Source organism: Manis pentadactyla, chromosome 3, assembly GCF_030020395.1.
Source record: "Manis pentadactyla isolate mManPen7 chromosome 3, mManPen7.hap1, whole genome shotgun sequence".
NCBI classification, from domain to species: domain Eukaryota; kingdom Metazoa; phylum Chordata; class Mammalia; order Pholidota; family Manidae; genus Manis; species Manis pentadactyla.
Genome location: NC_080021.1, coordinates 83,733,692 through 83,749,311, shown reverse-complemented (window position 1 = coordinate 83,749,311; position 15,620 = coordinate 83,733,692). Strand labels below are relative to the sequence as shown.

The 15,620-nt window shown below is 38.9% G+C and overlaps 1 protein-coding gene across 1 annotated transcript; it reads left to right on the top strand.

The window, feature by feature from the left end:
- Positions 1–11,236: 11,236 nt before the first annotated feature.
- On the top strand, positions 11,237–13,995 carry NPBWR1 (neuropeptides B and W receptor 1). The gene has a single exon (XM_036924106.2). It carries the CDS (start codon positions 11,867–11,869, stop codon positions 13,082–13,084), a length of 1,218 nt encoding a protein of 405 aa, XP_036780001.1. The 5' UTR covers positions 11,237–11,866; the 3' UTR covers positions 13,085–13,995.
- Positions 13,996–15,620: the final 1,625 nt, after the last annotated feature.

Here is a 15,620-nt window from a genome sequence, read left to right as displayed (position 1 = left end):
ACCATTCAAATTAAATATTAGAGCACTAGCTCTATTGAATACACTACTGATGAGTAAGCCCCGTCCAAGAAGCATCGACCTGGGGATCATGAACCAACTCTGGATGATACACAACCCGGCCACGACTTGGCAGGTAGGAGCACAGCCGACATAGATGCTTAATGTGAAAACCAAAATCTCTGGTTAGGTGAGTCAGCTTGCTACTGATTTGCTTCTTATATGGTAATGAGGAATCATTGTTTTCTCAAGATTGATTAATAGATCTAGTGGCCACTTTGCTCCGATCATTCCTTCCAGTGCTTCCCTTGTGCTGTCAGATGTTCAGCGTCAGCCACAGCATTTCATTTTGAAACAGAAATAGCAGCTTTATTCCAAAAAACTGCACACAGATAAATGCTTACATTTATTTTATTCTGCGAAATGGCCCCTGAAGAACATCTGTGCAAACAAAGCAGCAGGTGCACCTGCTCCCGCTCTCAGACTTGGGCTGGCAGTACCTTCCCTTCATCACTCAGCCCTAACGATGCTCTTGGTACAGGAATCCAGTATGAAAATACATTTTGTTGTACTTTCACTAATTTATGTTCAACATCTAATCTTTCTAAGCTGTAAGAGCAAACTGATAAGAATGGTTTCCTTCATCTGTTTTAGCTTCAAACTTCAACACTGTAAGTGAAAGAGTGATTTATTAACACTAGAGAAGAGCAACATTTGAGTACAGGACTAACCCCCCTCAGAAATATCAAATGTGAAAATTTATTTGCATGGATTGGGAAAGTCATTTCCTTACAACTGAGATGTTCTTTCATCCTGAGGCTACTGGTTGGAAATGCAACTACACTGAAACATTGCCGTGTAATAGGAAATGAGCCATCAATAGAATGACTGCTAAATTCCTTAAGGAAAATGCTTAACCAAAGATTGGCTGATTGCTTATCAAATTTTTCCTTTGGCTCTCATGAAAGAAATGGATTAGGCCCTAATAACATTGTAAAAACTACACAGACATAGCTCCTATTTGAGTCTGAATATTGATTTGGCAATGAGATGCAATATAATAATAAAACAATTAGGATTTAACTCTGACAATTCTTGACTGATTATTAAATTTAAATTTCTGTTGGAATTTATTCCCTGGCTCATAATTTCAGTGCAGTAACATCAATGTGAACATGATAACATCAATGATATGGCATGACTTCTCACATATGTAAGATCACTGTGTTTTGTAACAACTCATTAACTTAATTACATTTACAGATTTCTGGAAAGGATTTCTTTTTTCTTTCTTTTCAGTATACTTATTTTGCTGACCAGAAAATTGAGGCCGAAGTACAAGACATTCCCACATATCACCCTCCTCCTTTTCACAGTCTCTCCTATTAATTTAATTACTCCTCCTCCTCACACCTTTAATTAGGGTGTACAATTTTAAAACTGATGAACCAATATGGATATTACTAACTCAAGCCATAGTTTACATTAGGGTTCATGCTTTGTGTTGTATAGTTCTATGGGTTTTGACAAATACATAACGTCATATTCTATTCATATACCCAGTTACAGTGTCATACAGAATAGTTTCACTGCCCTAAAGATTCCCTATGCACCACCTACTTCTCTATCCTAGCACCCCTCTCCCCAGAACCCTGACAGTCCCTGATCTTTTTATCATCTCTATTTTTTAGTCTTTGCTAGAGCATCATGTAATGGAAACCACATAGTATGGAGCTTTTCTGACTGCTTCTTTCACTAAACAGTATGCACTTAAGTTTCCTCCAAGTCTTTTCATGGCTGGTTAGCTCATTTCTTTTTACCACTGAATAGTATTTCATTGTCTGGATGTACCACAGTTTACTCATACATTCTCTTATTGAAGAATATCTTGGTTGCTGCAAAGTTTTAGCAATTATAAGTAAAGCTGTCATGAACATTCATGTGCAGGTTTTTGTGTGGGCATAAGTTTTCACCTCGTTTGACCAAATACATAGAAGTGTGATTGCTGGATTTTATGGTAAGACTATGTTTAGATTTGCAAGAAACTGCCAAACTGTTTCCCAAAGTGGCTGCGCCATTTTGCATTCTCATCAAAAGTGAAGGAGAGCTCCTGCTGCTCCACCTTCTCGTCAGCTCTTGTCTCTGTCAGTGTTTTCCATTTTAGCCATTCTAATAGGTGTATAGGTACCTTGTTTTAATTTGCAGCTCTCTAATGACATACAATGTTGAGCATCTTTCCAAACACCTATTTGCCATCTGTGTATCTTATTTGGTGAGGTTTTTGTTTAGCTCTTTTGTGTTTTAAAAATTAGTTTCTTATTGTTGAATTTTTGAGAATTCTTTGTATATTTTGGGTATAAGTCCTTTATAAGGTATGTTTTAAAAATATATTTTCTAGTCTGTGGCTTGTCTTTTCATTCTCTTAACAATGTCCTTTGCAGAACAGAAGTTTCTGATTGTAATCAAGTCCAACTTAATGAATTTTTTTTCTTTCTTGAATTGAACTTTTGGTGACATGTCTAAAACCTCATCACCAAACCTAAGGTTGTCCGGATTTTCTTCCATTCTAGAAATTTTATAGTTGTGTATTTTAGATTTAGATCTATAATCCATTTTGAGTTAATTTTGTGAAGGGCATAAAGTATGTGTCTGTGTCTAGATTCTTTTTTTTTTTTTTGCATGTGAATGTCTAGTTGTTCTAACACCACTTGTTGAAAAGATTCTCCTTTCTCAGATGAATTGTTTAGTCCTTTGTTGAAGATCAGTTGACTATATTTGTTTGGGTCTATTTCAGGGTTCTGTCCTCTATTCCATTTGTCTATTTGTTTTTTTTTCCCACCAATATTACACCTTTGAATACTATAGCTTTATACTAAGTCATAAAGTCAGGTAGTATCAGTCCTCTGACTTTGTACTTCTCTATTGAGCAGATTCTGAATCTTCTGCTACAATTATGAGTCTTTTGACTTTTTATATAAACTTTACAATTAGTTTGTTGATATCCATAAAATATCTTGCTGGGATTTTACTTGGGATTGCAGTGAATATATAGATCAAGTTGAAGAATTGACATCTTAACAGTATTGAGTTTTCCCATTATGACCATGGAATATCTTTCCATTTATTTAGATCTTCTTTGATTTATTTCATCAGAGTTTTATAGGTTTCCTCAGATCTTGTACATATTATATGAGATTTCTGCCTAAGTATTTCATTTATTGCTGCTTATGTAAATGATGGTGTTTTATAATTTTAAATTCGAATTGTTCATTGCTGGCATATAGGAAAAAAAATTTGATTTTTAATACTAACTGTGTATCCTGCAATCTTGCTATAATCACTTTTTTGTTATTGATTATTTGGGATTTTCTACTAGGCAATCATGTCATCTGTGAACCAAGACAATTTCAGTTCTTCATTACCAATCTATATGTTTTTTATTTATCTTTCTTGTCATATTGCATTACTTAGAATTTTCAGTACAATATTGAGAAAGAGTGGTGACAGGGGACATGCTTGCTTTGTTCCCATCTCAGGGGGAGAGCATGTAGCTTCTCATCATTAAGTATGATGTTACCTGGAGGTTTTTTTTGTTTCTTACCAACTTGATGAAGTTATGCATTATTGCTGCTGAGAGTTTTATCATGAATGGGTGCTGGATTTTGTCAAATAATTTTGCTACATCTATCAACACAATCATGCAATTTTTCTCCTTCAGTCTGTTTATTACTGGTATTGTTGGATTGATATCTACCATTTTTGTAACTTTTCTATTCATTGTTCTTGTTTTTGTTTCTGTTTTAGTCTTCAACTCTATTTCTACCTTGTAAAATTTTAATTGTACATTTTATATGATTCCATTTTCTCTTCTCTCTTAGCATATTTTGGTTAAAAAATTTTTTTTATTCCTTTCTCTAGATTTGCAGTCTTTATCATCTCTATTTTTTAGTCTTTTCTAGATCATCATGTAATGGGAACCACATAGTATGGAGCTTTTGTGGCTCCATACAACTCATCTAACTCTACTTTCAATCCTACTGTACCCACTCATGGGTTGTGTAGGTGACTTAGAATATTCCTAATTCCTCATTCCCATTCTTTACATTTATCATTAATTTCACTTATCCATAAGCTATAATCATGGAATATAATGTTGTTTTAAACAAAGAATTATTGTCAGTCCAAACCCAGATGATTTTAAATAAAAAAAAAAGCTTCCAAATAATTTATGGATGAAAAATAAATGATGAAAATAAAAAGATATTTAATCAGACACTAGCAGTACATACCAAAACTTATAGGATACAGGTGAATTGGTACAATGAGATACCACCTTACACATGTTAGAATGGTTGTCACATCAGAAAGACAAAAGGTAACAAGTGTTGGTGAGGATGTGGAGTAGAGGGAAACCTCCTACACTGTTGTAGTTTGTAATTGTAAAATGTACATTTTGCAGCCACTATGGAAGATTTTTCCTCAGAAAATTAAATTAGAACTGTATGATCCAGCAGTTCCACATCTGGATATTTACCCAAAGGATATGAAATTTATATTGTCAAAAACATATCTGTATCCCTATGTTCATTACAACATTATTTACAATAGCTAAAACACACAAGCAACCTAAGTGTCCATCGATGGATGAACGGGTAAAGAAATTGTGATATATATAATAATGGGATACTATCAGCTATAAACAAGGATATTCTTCCATTTGCAACATGGAAAGACCTTGAGGACATTATGCTAAGTGAAATAAGAGAAAGACAAATACTGCATGATCTCGCATGTTTTTAAAAAATATAAAGTTTACACATGTGACTTTTTTTTTTTTACACATAGGTCATCGATACAGAGAATAGATTGGTGGTTGCCAGAGATGGGGGTTGGGAGGAAAGGATGGAATAGAGGTGGGTAAGTAGGTGAAGATGGTGAAAAGGTACAAACTTTCAGTGATAAGTAAGCCCTGTGAGTATAATAAACAGCACAGTAACTATAGTTAACAATATTGTATGTCTAAAAATTGCTAAGAGAGTAAATTTTAAAAGTTCTCATATGAAAAAAACTGCAACTATGTGTGGTGATGGATGTTAACTAAATTTATTATGGTAATCATTCTGCAGTATATAAATACATAAAGTCATTGTGTTTTACACCTAAAACTAATGCAATATTATATGTCAATTATATCTGAATTTGTAAAAAGAAAAAGAAAGGATAGGATGAACAAAATAAAAAACTGAATCTTGGGGAAGACTATTGAAATAGTCTGGCAAAACTATTAAAAAAAGTATAAATAAGAATGTTAAGAATGAAATTAAGAATAATAAGAATGAAAAGAATCTAAGGAAAGAAGGAGGGTCAAGGATAGAGATAAAGTGCATTTTTAAAACAAACTGGTATTTGCATAAAAGAAAATACTATAAAGTATTAAAAAGTAAAGTTAAATAACAATGTATCAAATAGGTAAATCTGGATAAAAGCAAGGTACAGAAGTATATCTAGATGACAATATTTATGTAAATATTTAAAATACTCAAAGCAATATTATATATATTTTGGGTACAAAGAATATATCAAAACTATAAAAGTGTGGATGGAAAAGATGCACACCAACTTCAGAATTATGACTACTATTCTGCACTAAGATCAGTATGTATGCCAGTTTAAAGGCAAAGAGCTTATGGTAGCAAATGGGTAGTGCAGATCTGGACTGAAGCTCTATTCGAAATAAAAGGTTAAAGTATTCAGTTTTTGGTAAGTTTTGTTTCTTTCAACTAAGCTGGGAACATCTCTTTTTCCTGCCCTTGCTTTGAACTGCCATGTGTTTTCTAGAGCTCTCTGCACAGGCTTCTATGTATGAAGGGTCTGTTTCAACTTCTTTCCTAGACGGTAAAGTCCCACCTCCTGTCTCCCCAAGTTATCACATTACTTTCTGGATAGTTTGGTTGAGGCATTGTAACTGACACACGGTAACGTTCTTTGTGTCTTTTGAAATCATCCCTCCCATCCTTCTGTGCCCTACTGCCCTTCCAGTTCCTTCCCCCAAGCAAAAGCTGATCTGATTTCTGTCAGAATAGATTAGGCTGGATTTTCTAGAGCTTTTATAAATACAATCATACAAATTTACTTTTTTTTTTTGGTCTAACTTTTGTCACTTGGCATAATTATTTGAGATGCGTTCATGTTGTAGTGTGTATCACTACTTCATTCCTTTTTATTTTTTGGGTATATTTGTTTTCTTGTATTTTTATATATTGTATATAATTTTTATGTATGTTTTAATACAAATTTATATATTACATATTTATGTTATTTTACATTATTTATCATATATCTACATTGTGTAGATACATTATAGTTTATACCTGTTGGCAGGCATTTGGGTTGTTTCCAGCTTTTGGCTATTATATGTAATGCTGCTATGAACATTCATGCACAAGGCTCTGTATGAATATATATTTCCTTTCCTTTCGAGCAAACACCTAGGAGTGGAAAGACCTAATTATATGATAGATGTATATTTAGCTTTTAAGAAACTATCAAACAGGTTTCCAAAATGGTTGTGCATTTTTCCATTCTACCAACAGTTTATGAGCGTTCTGGAGCCATGGTGTCCTCAGACATTTTAATTTTAGCCTTTGTATTAGGTCTTTTACTGGTATCTCATAGAGATTTTAATTTATATTTGCCTAATGATTAATAATGTTGAGCAGCTTTTCATGTACTTTTTGTCATCCAGTTATCTTTGGTGAAGTATCCAAATTTTTTGCCCGTTTTTCTAATTGGATTGTTTGTCTTCATATTGCTAAATTTTGAGAGTTCTTTAAATATACGTGATAAAAATCCTCTAAATCCAGATTTAAGCTTTAAAAATATTTTCTCCCAGTCTATAGCTTGTCTTTCCATTCTCTTTAAAGTATCTTTTGAAGAGAAGTTTTTAATTTTTATTTAGTACAAATTATCAATTTGTTCTTCTATGACTTGTGCTTTTGATGTATCTAAGAAATCTTGGCCTAACCCAAGGTTATAAAAATTTTCTTCTATTTTTCTTCTATTGAGTAATTTTAGATTTTACATTTAGGATTATGGTCCATTTTGAGTTAATTTTTATATATAATGTAAAATACAGATTCAAGTTCATTTTCAGGCATATGGTTACCCAATTGTTCCAGCACCATTTCTTGAAAAGACTTTCTCTGAATTGCCTCTGAATGTTCGTCCAAAATCAGCTGTCCTTATATACAAAGGTCTATTTCTAAACTCTCCATTCTGTACTATTGACCTATTTTGTCTACACCACCCTGTCAGGATTACTCTAGCTTTATAGTAAGTCTTGAAAGCAGGTAGTGTTAGTCTTTCAAATTTCTTTTTCTTTTTCCAAGTTGTTTGGCGAATTACTCTAGATCCTTTATATTCACATATGAATTTAAAAATAAATTTGTAAATTTATATACCTCCCTGTCCCCCAACACACACAGAAAAGCAAAACCTGCTGAGATTTCGAGTTGGATTGTATTGATCTAGAGATCAATTTGGGGAGGACTGACATCTTAACAATATTGAGTCTTTTGACCCATGAATGTAGTATATCTCTCCATTTACTTAGGTTTTCTTGATTTTTTAAAGCGATGTTTTGTAGTTTTCAGTGTATGTCTTTCACATCTTTTGTAAGATTTATCCTTAAGTACTTCTTAATTCTGTTGTAAATGATACTGTTTTTTAGATATTTTCATTTCTGATCATATGTTGTTAGTATGTAGAAATGCAATAGACTTCTTTTTTATAGATCTTGTATCCTGCAGTCTTGCTAAACTCATTTATTAGTTCTATTAGTGTTTTTGTCGAGTCCCTGGTTTTCTTAATAGACAGTAATGGTATCTTCAAATAATGACAGTTTTACTTCTTTGTCCCCAGTCAGGGAGTCTTTTATTTCTTTCCTGTCCTTATTGCACTGGCTAGAACCTGCCATACAAGGTTGATTAGAAGATATCCTCATTTTATTGGGAATTTCAGTGAGAAAGCATTTAGTCTTCCCCCATGACAAGTTCTATGAGTTCAGTGTTTCTACCTTTTCATGTGCTGAAAGAAATACCTTCCCTAAGTATTCTTAATTTCTTCTCAGTAGTCAATATCTCATGACCACAAAGTATAATTATGGTAATTTTTATAAATATTATTTTTTACTATTATAAATATAATGCAATTTCACTATAAAAAAAGTTTTGGAAATTCATAAAAATGCAAAGAAAATGAAAATTACTGCAAATCCAAATCCATGTACTACTGCAATACTTTTTGATTATTCTTCTTTATATACTACTGAAATATTTTGATTATTCTTCCATAATTACATGTAATTGTGTATATGAAAACATACATATATACATACAGTATACTTTTAATTTGGTATTGTGCTGTGTAGAAAACTTTATATATTAACCTCTGCTTCTAGTTATGATGAAGTAGCTTGATTCACACAAACCCTCCTGTTATGAACTACCATGAAAATTGAGAAAACTGAAACAGCTGTTTGAAGGCATTGGGGAGCAGCCAAGAAAGCCACGATTTAGGGGATCAGATTGAAGTAGAGAGAAGAAAAAGTGTAGGAAACACAGAAAAGAGCATGAAGGCCAACATACATGTAACTGGAGTCTCAGTAAGAGGGACAAGAGAGAATGAGTTTTGGTTCTCTCTAGGAGAATGCTGAGCATTTTCCAAAACTTAAAAACAAAAGAAATGAAATCAAGTCACATATTTTAGAAGCTCTAAAAATTCAAACCTGGATAAATATAAAAGAAGTAACTCCTAGCCCATCATAGTTTACCATCTGAAAGATAAAATTGAAGACATAATTTAAAAACAGTTACAGAAAAGGGCATCGAAGAGCTATAGTAAGACAGGAAACTACTTTTCCAATAGAAACAATGGAAACAATAGTGAAATGGAATGTCATTTAAATTGCTGAAATAAAACAAGTGAAAATCTAGTATTTCATATCCAGTTTTTATTTCAGCAATTTAAACAAAAGCATGTAGAACCAATCAGTTAATGAAGTAGGGAAAACTGAATAGTAAAAGAATTAATTTTGATCCAAAAGAATGTAAGAAATGGGAAAGGGATGGGAATAAGGAGAAACAGAGAATGAAGAATAATATAGTAGATATACCCAAATATCATACAACTACATCAATAAAATATGAACTAAATACTCCAATTTAAGGACAAATATTGTCAGACTGGATTTAAAAACCTACATTAGGCTTACATGGGACACATTTTATTTTATTTTTTATTACAATATACTTGACATACAATATTGGTTTCAAATATACAACAGAGTGATTTGATAATTATATACATTACTAAATATCATTGCAATAAGTGTAGTTATGGCCTGCTACCATGCTAAGATATTACAATATTATTGGTTATATTTTCTGTGTTGTAGGGATATATTTTAAATATAAGGACACAGAAAGGTTTCAAGCAAAAGGATTTAAGAAAAGATATCCCAAGAGAATACAAGAGAAATATAATTGGTATACCTGTAATATCAAAGGAGACAACATAGAACAGGAATTATAATCCAGTTAAAAAAAGATACTGTATAGTGATGAGTCCATTCCACAGGGAAATATGGCAATCTTAAGTTTGGGTGCACTTAATATAATAGTATCAATTTGTGTAGCAAAAATTGACAAAAGCATAAATAGAAAAATCCACTATCACTGATTAATACTTTTTAACAATCTTAGTAACTGATAAAACCACAAGATAAAAATACCAATAGAGAGATTTTAACAACACAATAATAAATATGACTGGTTGACATATGTAGAGTTTTGTGCTCAACAAATGCAGAACACATGTTATTTTCAAGAATACATGAAAGAATTAGAAAGGTAACCATGTACTACTGTGCAATGTTTCAACAAATGCCAGTGAATTGAAATCACACTGTGTTCTCTGTCCACAGTGTTAAGCTAGAAATCAATCATTTAAAAACTAGAAAATCCCAAATATTTGATAATTAAGCAACTGTTCACATATGTATATACACACAGACATACATTTGTGTTATATGTTATATATGTTTCGAATGTATCTTTCTTTTTTGTTTCACTTAACATTATATGGTGCTTTCTCACAAGTTTTGCTCATGGACAAAGCCTAACTTTCTTGTCATTTTCTTTACATGAAACTGCAGAGAAGCCAAATTTATGTAGTTCCTAGTAAAAGAGAACAGAGTGGTTAAAGGAAAGCATTTGTATTTCTGCCACCAGAGACTTCTTCTACTGGTTCTTCCAGCCTTTCTCAGTAGCTCAGACTCTCTCTTCAGATGATTCATGAAGGACCAGAAATGCACTTTATTTGGGCTTTGCCTGCTCTTGTGGAAGGGAACTTTTTTAGAGGGAAGTGGGGTAGAATCCTGTGTTTTAATTTGCTGACTTCCCCAAAGGGAAGGTGGAAGAAGAAAATAAGAATCCAAGATAACTAACATTGAGGTTATTTCACTCAGACCTCAAACGTGAGGTGTCTGGGGTGAGTTTCCCTTTTTGCAGAGGAAGAACTCAAAGCTCAGTGACACAGCAGCATTGGAGCCCAGGGAGGCCCTGCTCTGCTTCAATGGCAGCACTGCTGGGACAGCAGGGCAGAATCAGGACAGTGTGTTGGGCAACTTGTAACATTTAGGAAACATGCATTAAGTCATGGTATCCTCAAAGGCTTTCAGAAGCAGTTTGTCTTGGTTAATAAAGCCATTACACACATTTTTAGAAAGCCTAAAGTATCTCAAATTGTCCACAATTATTTGTTACTAACAATCTTGTAACCTTGTGAAGACCAAAGTACTATACACATCCAGTGATTTGCATTTTAAAATTGCATTCACTTTTCCCTTTTGTATAGCAATGTAGTATAAATGTAACTTTAATTTAAAATTACATTAGGTATGTGGGGGGTGGGAGGCGGGGGGAAATAAGTGAGGGAGATAAAGAGGCACAGGCTTCCTATTATAAAATAAGTAAGTCAGGGGATGAAATGTACAGTATAGGGAATACCTCAATAATATTGTAATATCTTTGTATGGTGATGACGGTAACTATATATGGTGGTGAGCATTTCCTAATATATGTAACTTTGAATTACTATATATCTGAAACCAATATAATATTGTATATCGACTATAGTTGAATAAAAAAAATTACTTTAGTCCCTGTGGCGTACAGTATTTAAGAAATGGAATTGGAGCCTCAATCACATTGCTCTTTAAAAATAAACCTGTAACACCCTAGCTTTGTTTTTCTTGAATTTAATTTTAAAAAGAAGAGCTTTTTAGTAATTTAAATAGAGACAGGTTACACCACTGGAAGAAAAGAATTCCTTAATTTTTGAGTAATGCTTTCCTCGCTCTGTGGCTGTTCCGCTTGGGGTGGGAGGGGGAGGCGGGCGGTCAGCCGAATGCAGTTGCGGCTGCGCAGCCCCGAGCATCCCGAGTGGTCCCGACCTGGAGGCGCCAGCGCCCGCCTGGGGCAGAGGGAGACTGACGCGCTTGGGCTGGAGTCGGAGCCTCCCCAGAGCCCTCTGCCTCCCTATCGCTCCAGAGCAGGCAGGCCATCCCCTGCGTCGGCCAGGTGAGCAGACGCTGCAGTCGCGCTTGCAGTTTCCGAGGGCGCACGGAACCTAGGGGCACCGAAGCTTATCACTGCACAATGTGCCGGGGGATCTCCGGTCTGTAGGGTGCCCTAAAGCAGAAGAGAGGGGTTTGCATTTTTCCAACAAAGGGTAAGAACTCTTTTCTCTCTAGCACTTATTTGACGTATTCAACTGGTTAGAATAAGATCTCAACAGGTAGCAGGGAGCGATGACGTGGGGGCAGTTTTGGGGCACCCGCCACCTCTCCCCTAGGACCCGCACCTCTCCCTACAGTTGCACGTGGGCAAGCCTAACCCGCACTTTGAACCCTGCTTTGCAGCCTCCGGAGTCCGCGCAACGGCGCGCTAGGAAGGCAGCGGGGATCGCGCCTCCAGGAAAGACATCGCGCCGAAGCCGGCTTCGGGACCAGAGCCCCACCGGGCAGGGCTGGGAAGGGGTAGTCCGCTCTTCAGCCCTCGCCGAGATGCCCAACGCTTCGAGTTCCGAGCCGGGACTGGCCTGCCCCAACGCGTCGAGTCCGCAGCCACCGCCGCTGCCGCCGTCGCTGGCCGTGGCCGTGCCGGTCGCCTACGCGGTGATCTGCGCCTTGGGGCTGGCGGGCAACTCGGCGGTGCTGTACGTGCTGCTGCGGGCGCCGCGCACCCATACGGTCACCAACGTATTCATCCTGAACCTGGCCATCGCCGACGAGCTCTTCACGCTGGTGCTGCCCGTCAACATCGCCGACTTTCTGCTGCAGCGGTGGCCCTTCGGGGAGCTCATGTGCAAGCTCGTTGTGGCCATCGACCAGTACAACACCTTCTCCAGCCTCTACTTCCTCGTGGTCATGAGCGCCGACCGCTACCTAGTGGTGCTGGCCAGCGCCGCGTCGCGCCGGGTGGCTGGCCGCTCGTGCCGCGTCGCGCGCGCAGTGAGCCTGGCGGTGTGGGGGCTGGTGACGCTGCTAGTGCTGCCCTTCGCGGTCTTCGCCCGGCTCGACGACGAGCAGGGCCGGCGCCAGTGCGTGCTAGTCTTCCCGCAGCCCGAGGCCTTCTGGTGGCGGGCGAGCCGCCTCTACACGTTTGTGCTGGGCTTCGCAGTGCCTGTGTCCACCATCTGCGTCCTCTACACCACCCTGCTGTGCCGGCTGCACGCCATACGGCTGGACAGTCACTCCAAGGCGCTGGGCCGCGCTAAGAAGCGGGTGACTCTCCTGGTGGCGGCCATCCTGGCGGTGTGTCTCCTCTGCTGGACGCCCTACCACCTGAGCACCGTGGTGGCACTCACCACCGATCTCCCGCAGACGCCGCTGGTCGTCGCCGTCTCCTACTTCATCACTAGCCTGAGCTACGCAAACAGCTGCCTCAACCCCTTTCTCTACGCCTTCCTGGACGACAGCTTCCGCAGGAGCCTCCGCCAGCTGCTGGCCTGCCGCGCCACCGCCTGATAGCCCGCCCGGCCGTCCCGGCCCCGCGCCGGGGTGGGGGAAGCCCGCGCGCTTCCGCCAAGGAACCTGTGGAGACGTGGATCCTCGGGCTCCACCTCAGCCCTAGTGAAGCCCACGCGCCCTGGCTCTGCTCGCAGTCTGCATCAGCCGAGCCTCCCGGAGATGCAGGAGCACCGAGTGTGAGGACCAAAGAGAACACACACTGGACGCTTCCTAATGCCAAAGGGCACCGAGTCCACCCCGAAGTAGACACGGGAGAGGTGAGGGGCGGGAAAGGGGTGGCATTGCCGGGAGCCCCTTCGCCTTCTCTCCTCCCCTCGCCCCAAACTGTCCGTCTGCCAGGCTCCAAGTGGCGTCCTGGATGCGAGGAGGGGAGGCCCGAGGGTGCCGCGGCATCCACACTCGTCACAGCACTTCGTATCTTCCTCCGGGCAGCGATTATTCGTGCTTTTGCTCAGGCTGGCGGGCAGCGCCTGGGCCTTCCCCGCGCTGTAGGCTCTCTGTGGCCACCAAGAGCACGGGGATGGCTGCCTGAGCCTCTGAGACAGGGAGACAGGGGAAAGCGCGCGCGCGCTTGTGTGCACGTGTGGGCATGCGCCCGTGCGGGGGTGTTGTGGGTGTTGATTGCGTGCGTGAGCGCGCGTATCCCGGGAGGCATGGGGTTTGCATGAAGGAGACTCGAGCTTGGCTGTGACAGCCTCTCATGGTGTTAAGAACAGGGATAAGCCCTTCCCGGTGCAACCCCTGTCTCTCTGGCCATTCCGCTCTCCTACCCCTTCTCTTGCTTGAAAACGCTGGGCAGTCGGACACTCCCACCCGCAGGTCGCCGGAGACAGGCGGCGAGTCGCTCGGGCGCACGGTTGCGGCGCCCTCTTGCGGAATTAGCTGCCCAGCGCCGAGCATCTCAACGTGCAGCCCCGCATCTACTAACCTCTTGATCACACCGCGCTGACAAAGTCGCCGCTTCCTTCCACATATGACTTCGTTTTTCCCACACCCTTTGCCCAAGTCTCCTACGACTTGGACCAGTACGCTGCAATTCTTTATGTATTGATTTTTCAGGCCTGAGAATTTTATAAATACGTATGCACTAATCTCACAAGTTTCTGTGAGGAGCGAATGAGATGAAAGAGAAATGGCCTATCTATTCCTTCGTTCCCTTTCTCCTGGTATTCCTTAGCCCCTTCGTCCTACGGAGAGTAGGGAAGCTGCAAAGGCCTCGGCCCTCTTATTTCCCTCTCCTGGATTCCTTTCTACAGGGAGCTGTGGATAACGTGTGCTTTATTCTTTATAGCCAGTTGGGTCAACCTGGTAAATATTTGGTTCTGTAATCACATGAGAGACCGGCCAGTGCCCTACGTTTATTGTATCTCTACTTAATGGAGACAAAGTGGATTAAGAGAGAGGACTGACACTTGGGTTTACCCAGACTTCTGCAGTGTACTCCTCAGACACGAGGGCAGAGCCTTAGCCAAACTGTGGTGATTGGTTAGTTTTAAAAGATCTTGTTTTTTTTTTTTTCCTTTGGGGGTGAATTCCAAACAGGAATGAAAATTTCTCTAAATATTTGTTTCCTGTGGCTCAGTGAAATGTTTGAGAAAGAATGTGAGTGTTGCCAGGTGATTTTGTTTACTTATTTTGATGGGCATTAATCAATTTCTCAGTTATTTAGGTATAAAATACTTTGAAAAAATATATAGAAGAGAAAAACTCTCCTTTGGCTAGGAGGAAGCAAACTCCCACTCTGATTTTGGTGAATGAGAATTGCTTCTTTAGTTCTTAAAATTATTAAGAACAATTAGATAATGCATAGCTATCAATTTTGAAAATGTACATTTAGAAACCTACCTTGGGTGACCAATAATAGTAAATTGTTCAAAATACAGTTTTTTATCTCCAGTAGATTTTGAAATGATGGCCACTATGGCATTTAAACAGTCTTCTGCTGGTGGGCTTTAGAGGCCTCTTGGAATACATTGTAGTATCTTTCAAATTTCTTGGAAACATTTTGTTGGTTTATTTTATGACTCACAAAATTATTTTATGAATCCTCTGTAAATTTAAAATTAAAGTTTTAAGCTTACACTGTCTAAGGGGATGGATAAAGAGTAAAGTGGACATTTGGCTGCAAACACAGCTGGGCATAATCATCTGGATTTGAACTGCATCTGTCTTCATATACTCAGTAACTGTACATTGACATTCTCTGGGCACAGACTGGGGGAGAGCTACGTGACCCAGCTGTAACATCGCTATGTTGTACTTAGCAAGGCATGACGGGCATCCCAATATGGTGTATGTGTGATTAAATAGGGTTCAGTAGTTTGGCTTCACCCTGGCTTTCCAAATCATTGGATAAATTGTTGTATCATTATTCCCAGGTTATGGCCTTCATGTTAGCATGTAGAAGTCCAAACTGTATGTCTCAGTCTTCCTTTTTATGGCTTAGGTACTAGGTAGAATAAATGCAAATAACCATGCAAAAATAGAATCTATTTACCTCATTGTATTGAAAAACTTTTTAACTGTGTTGAAT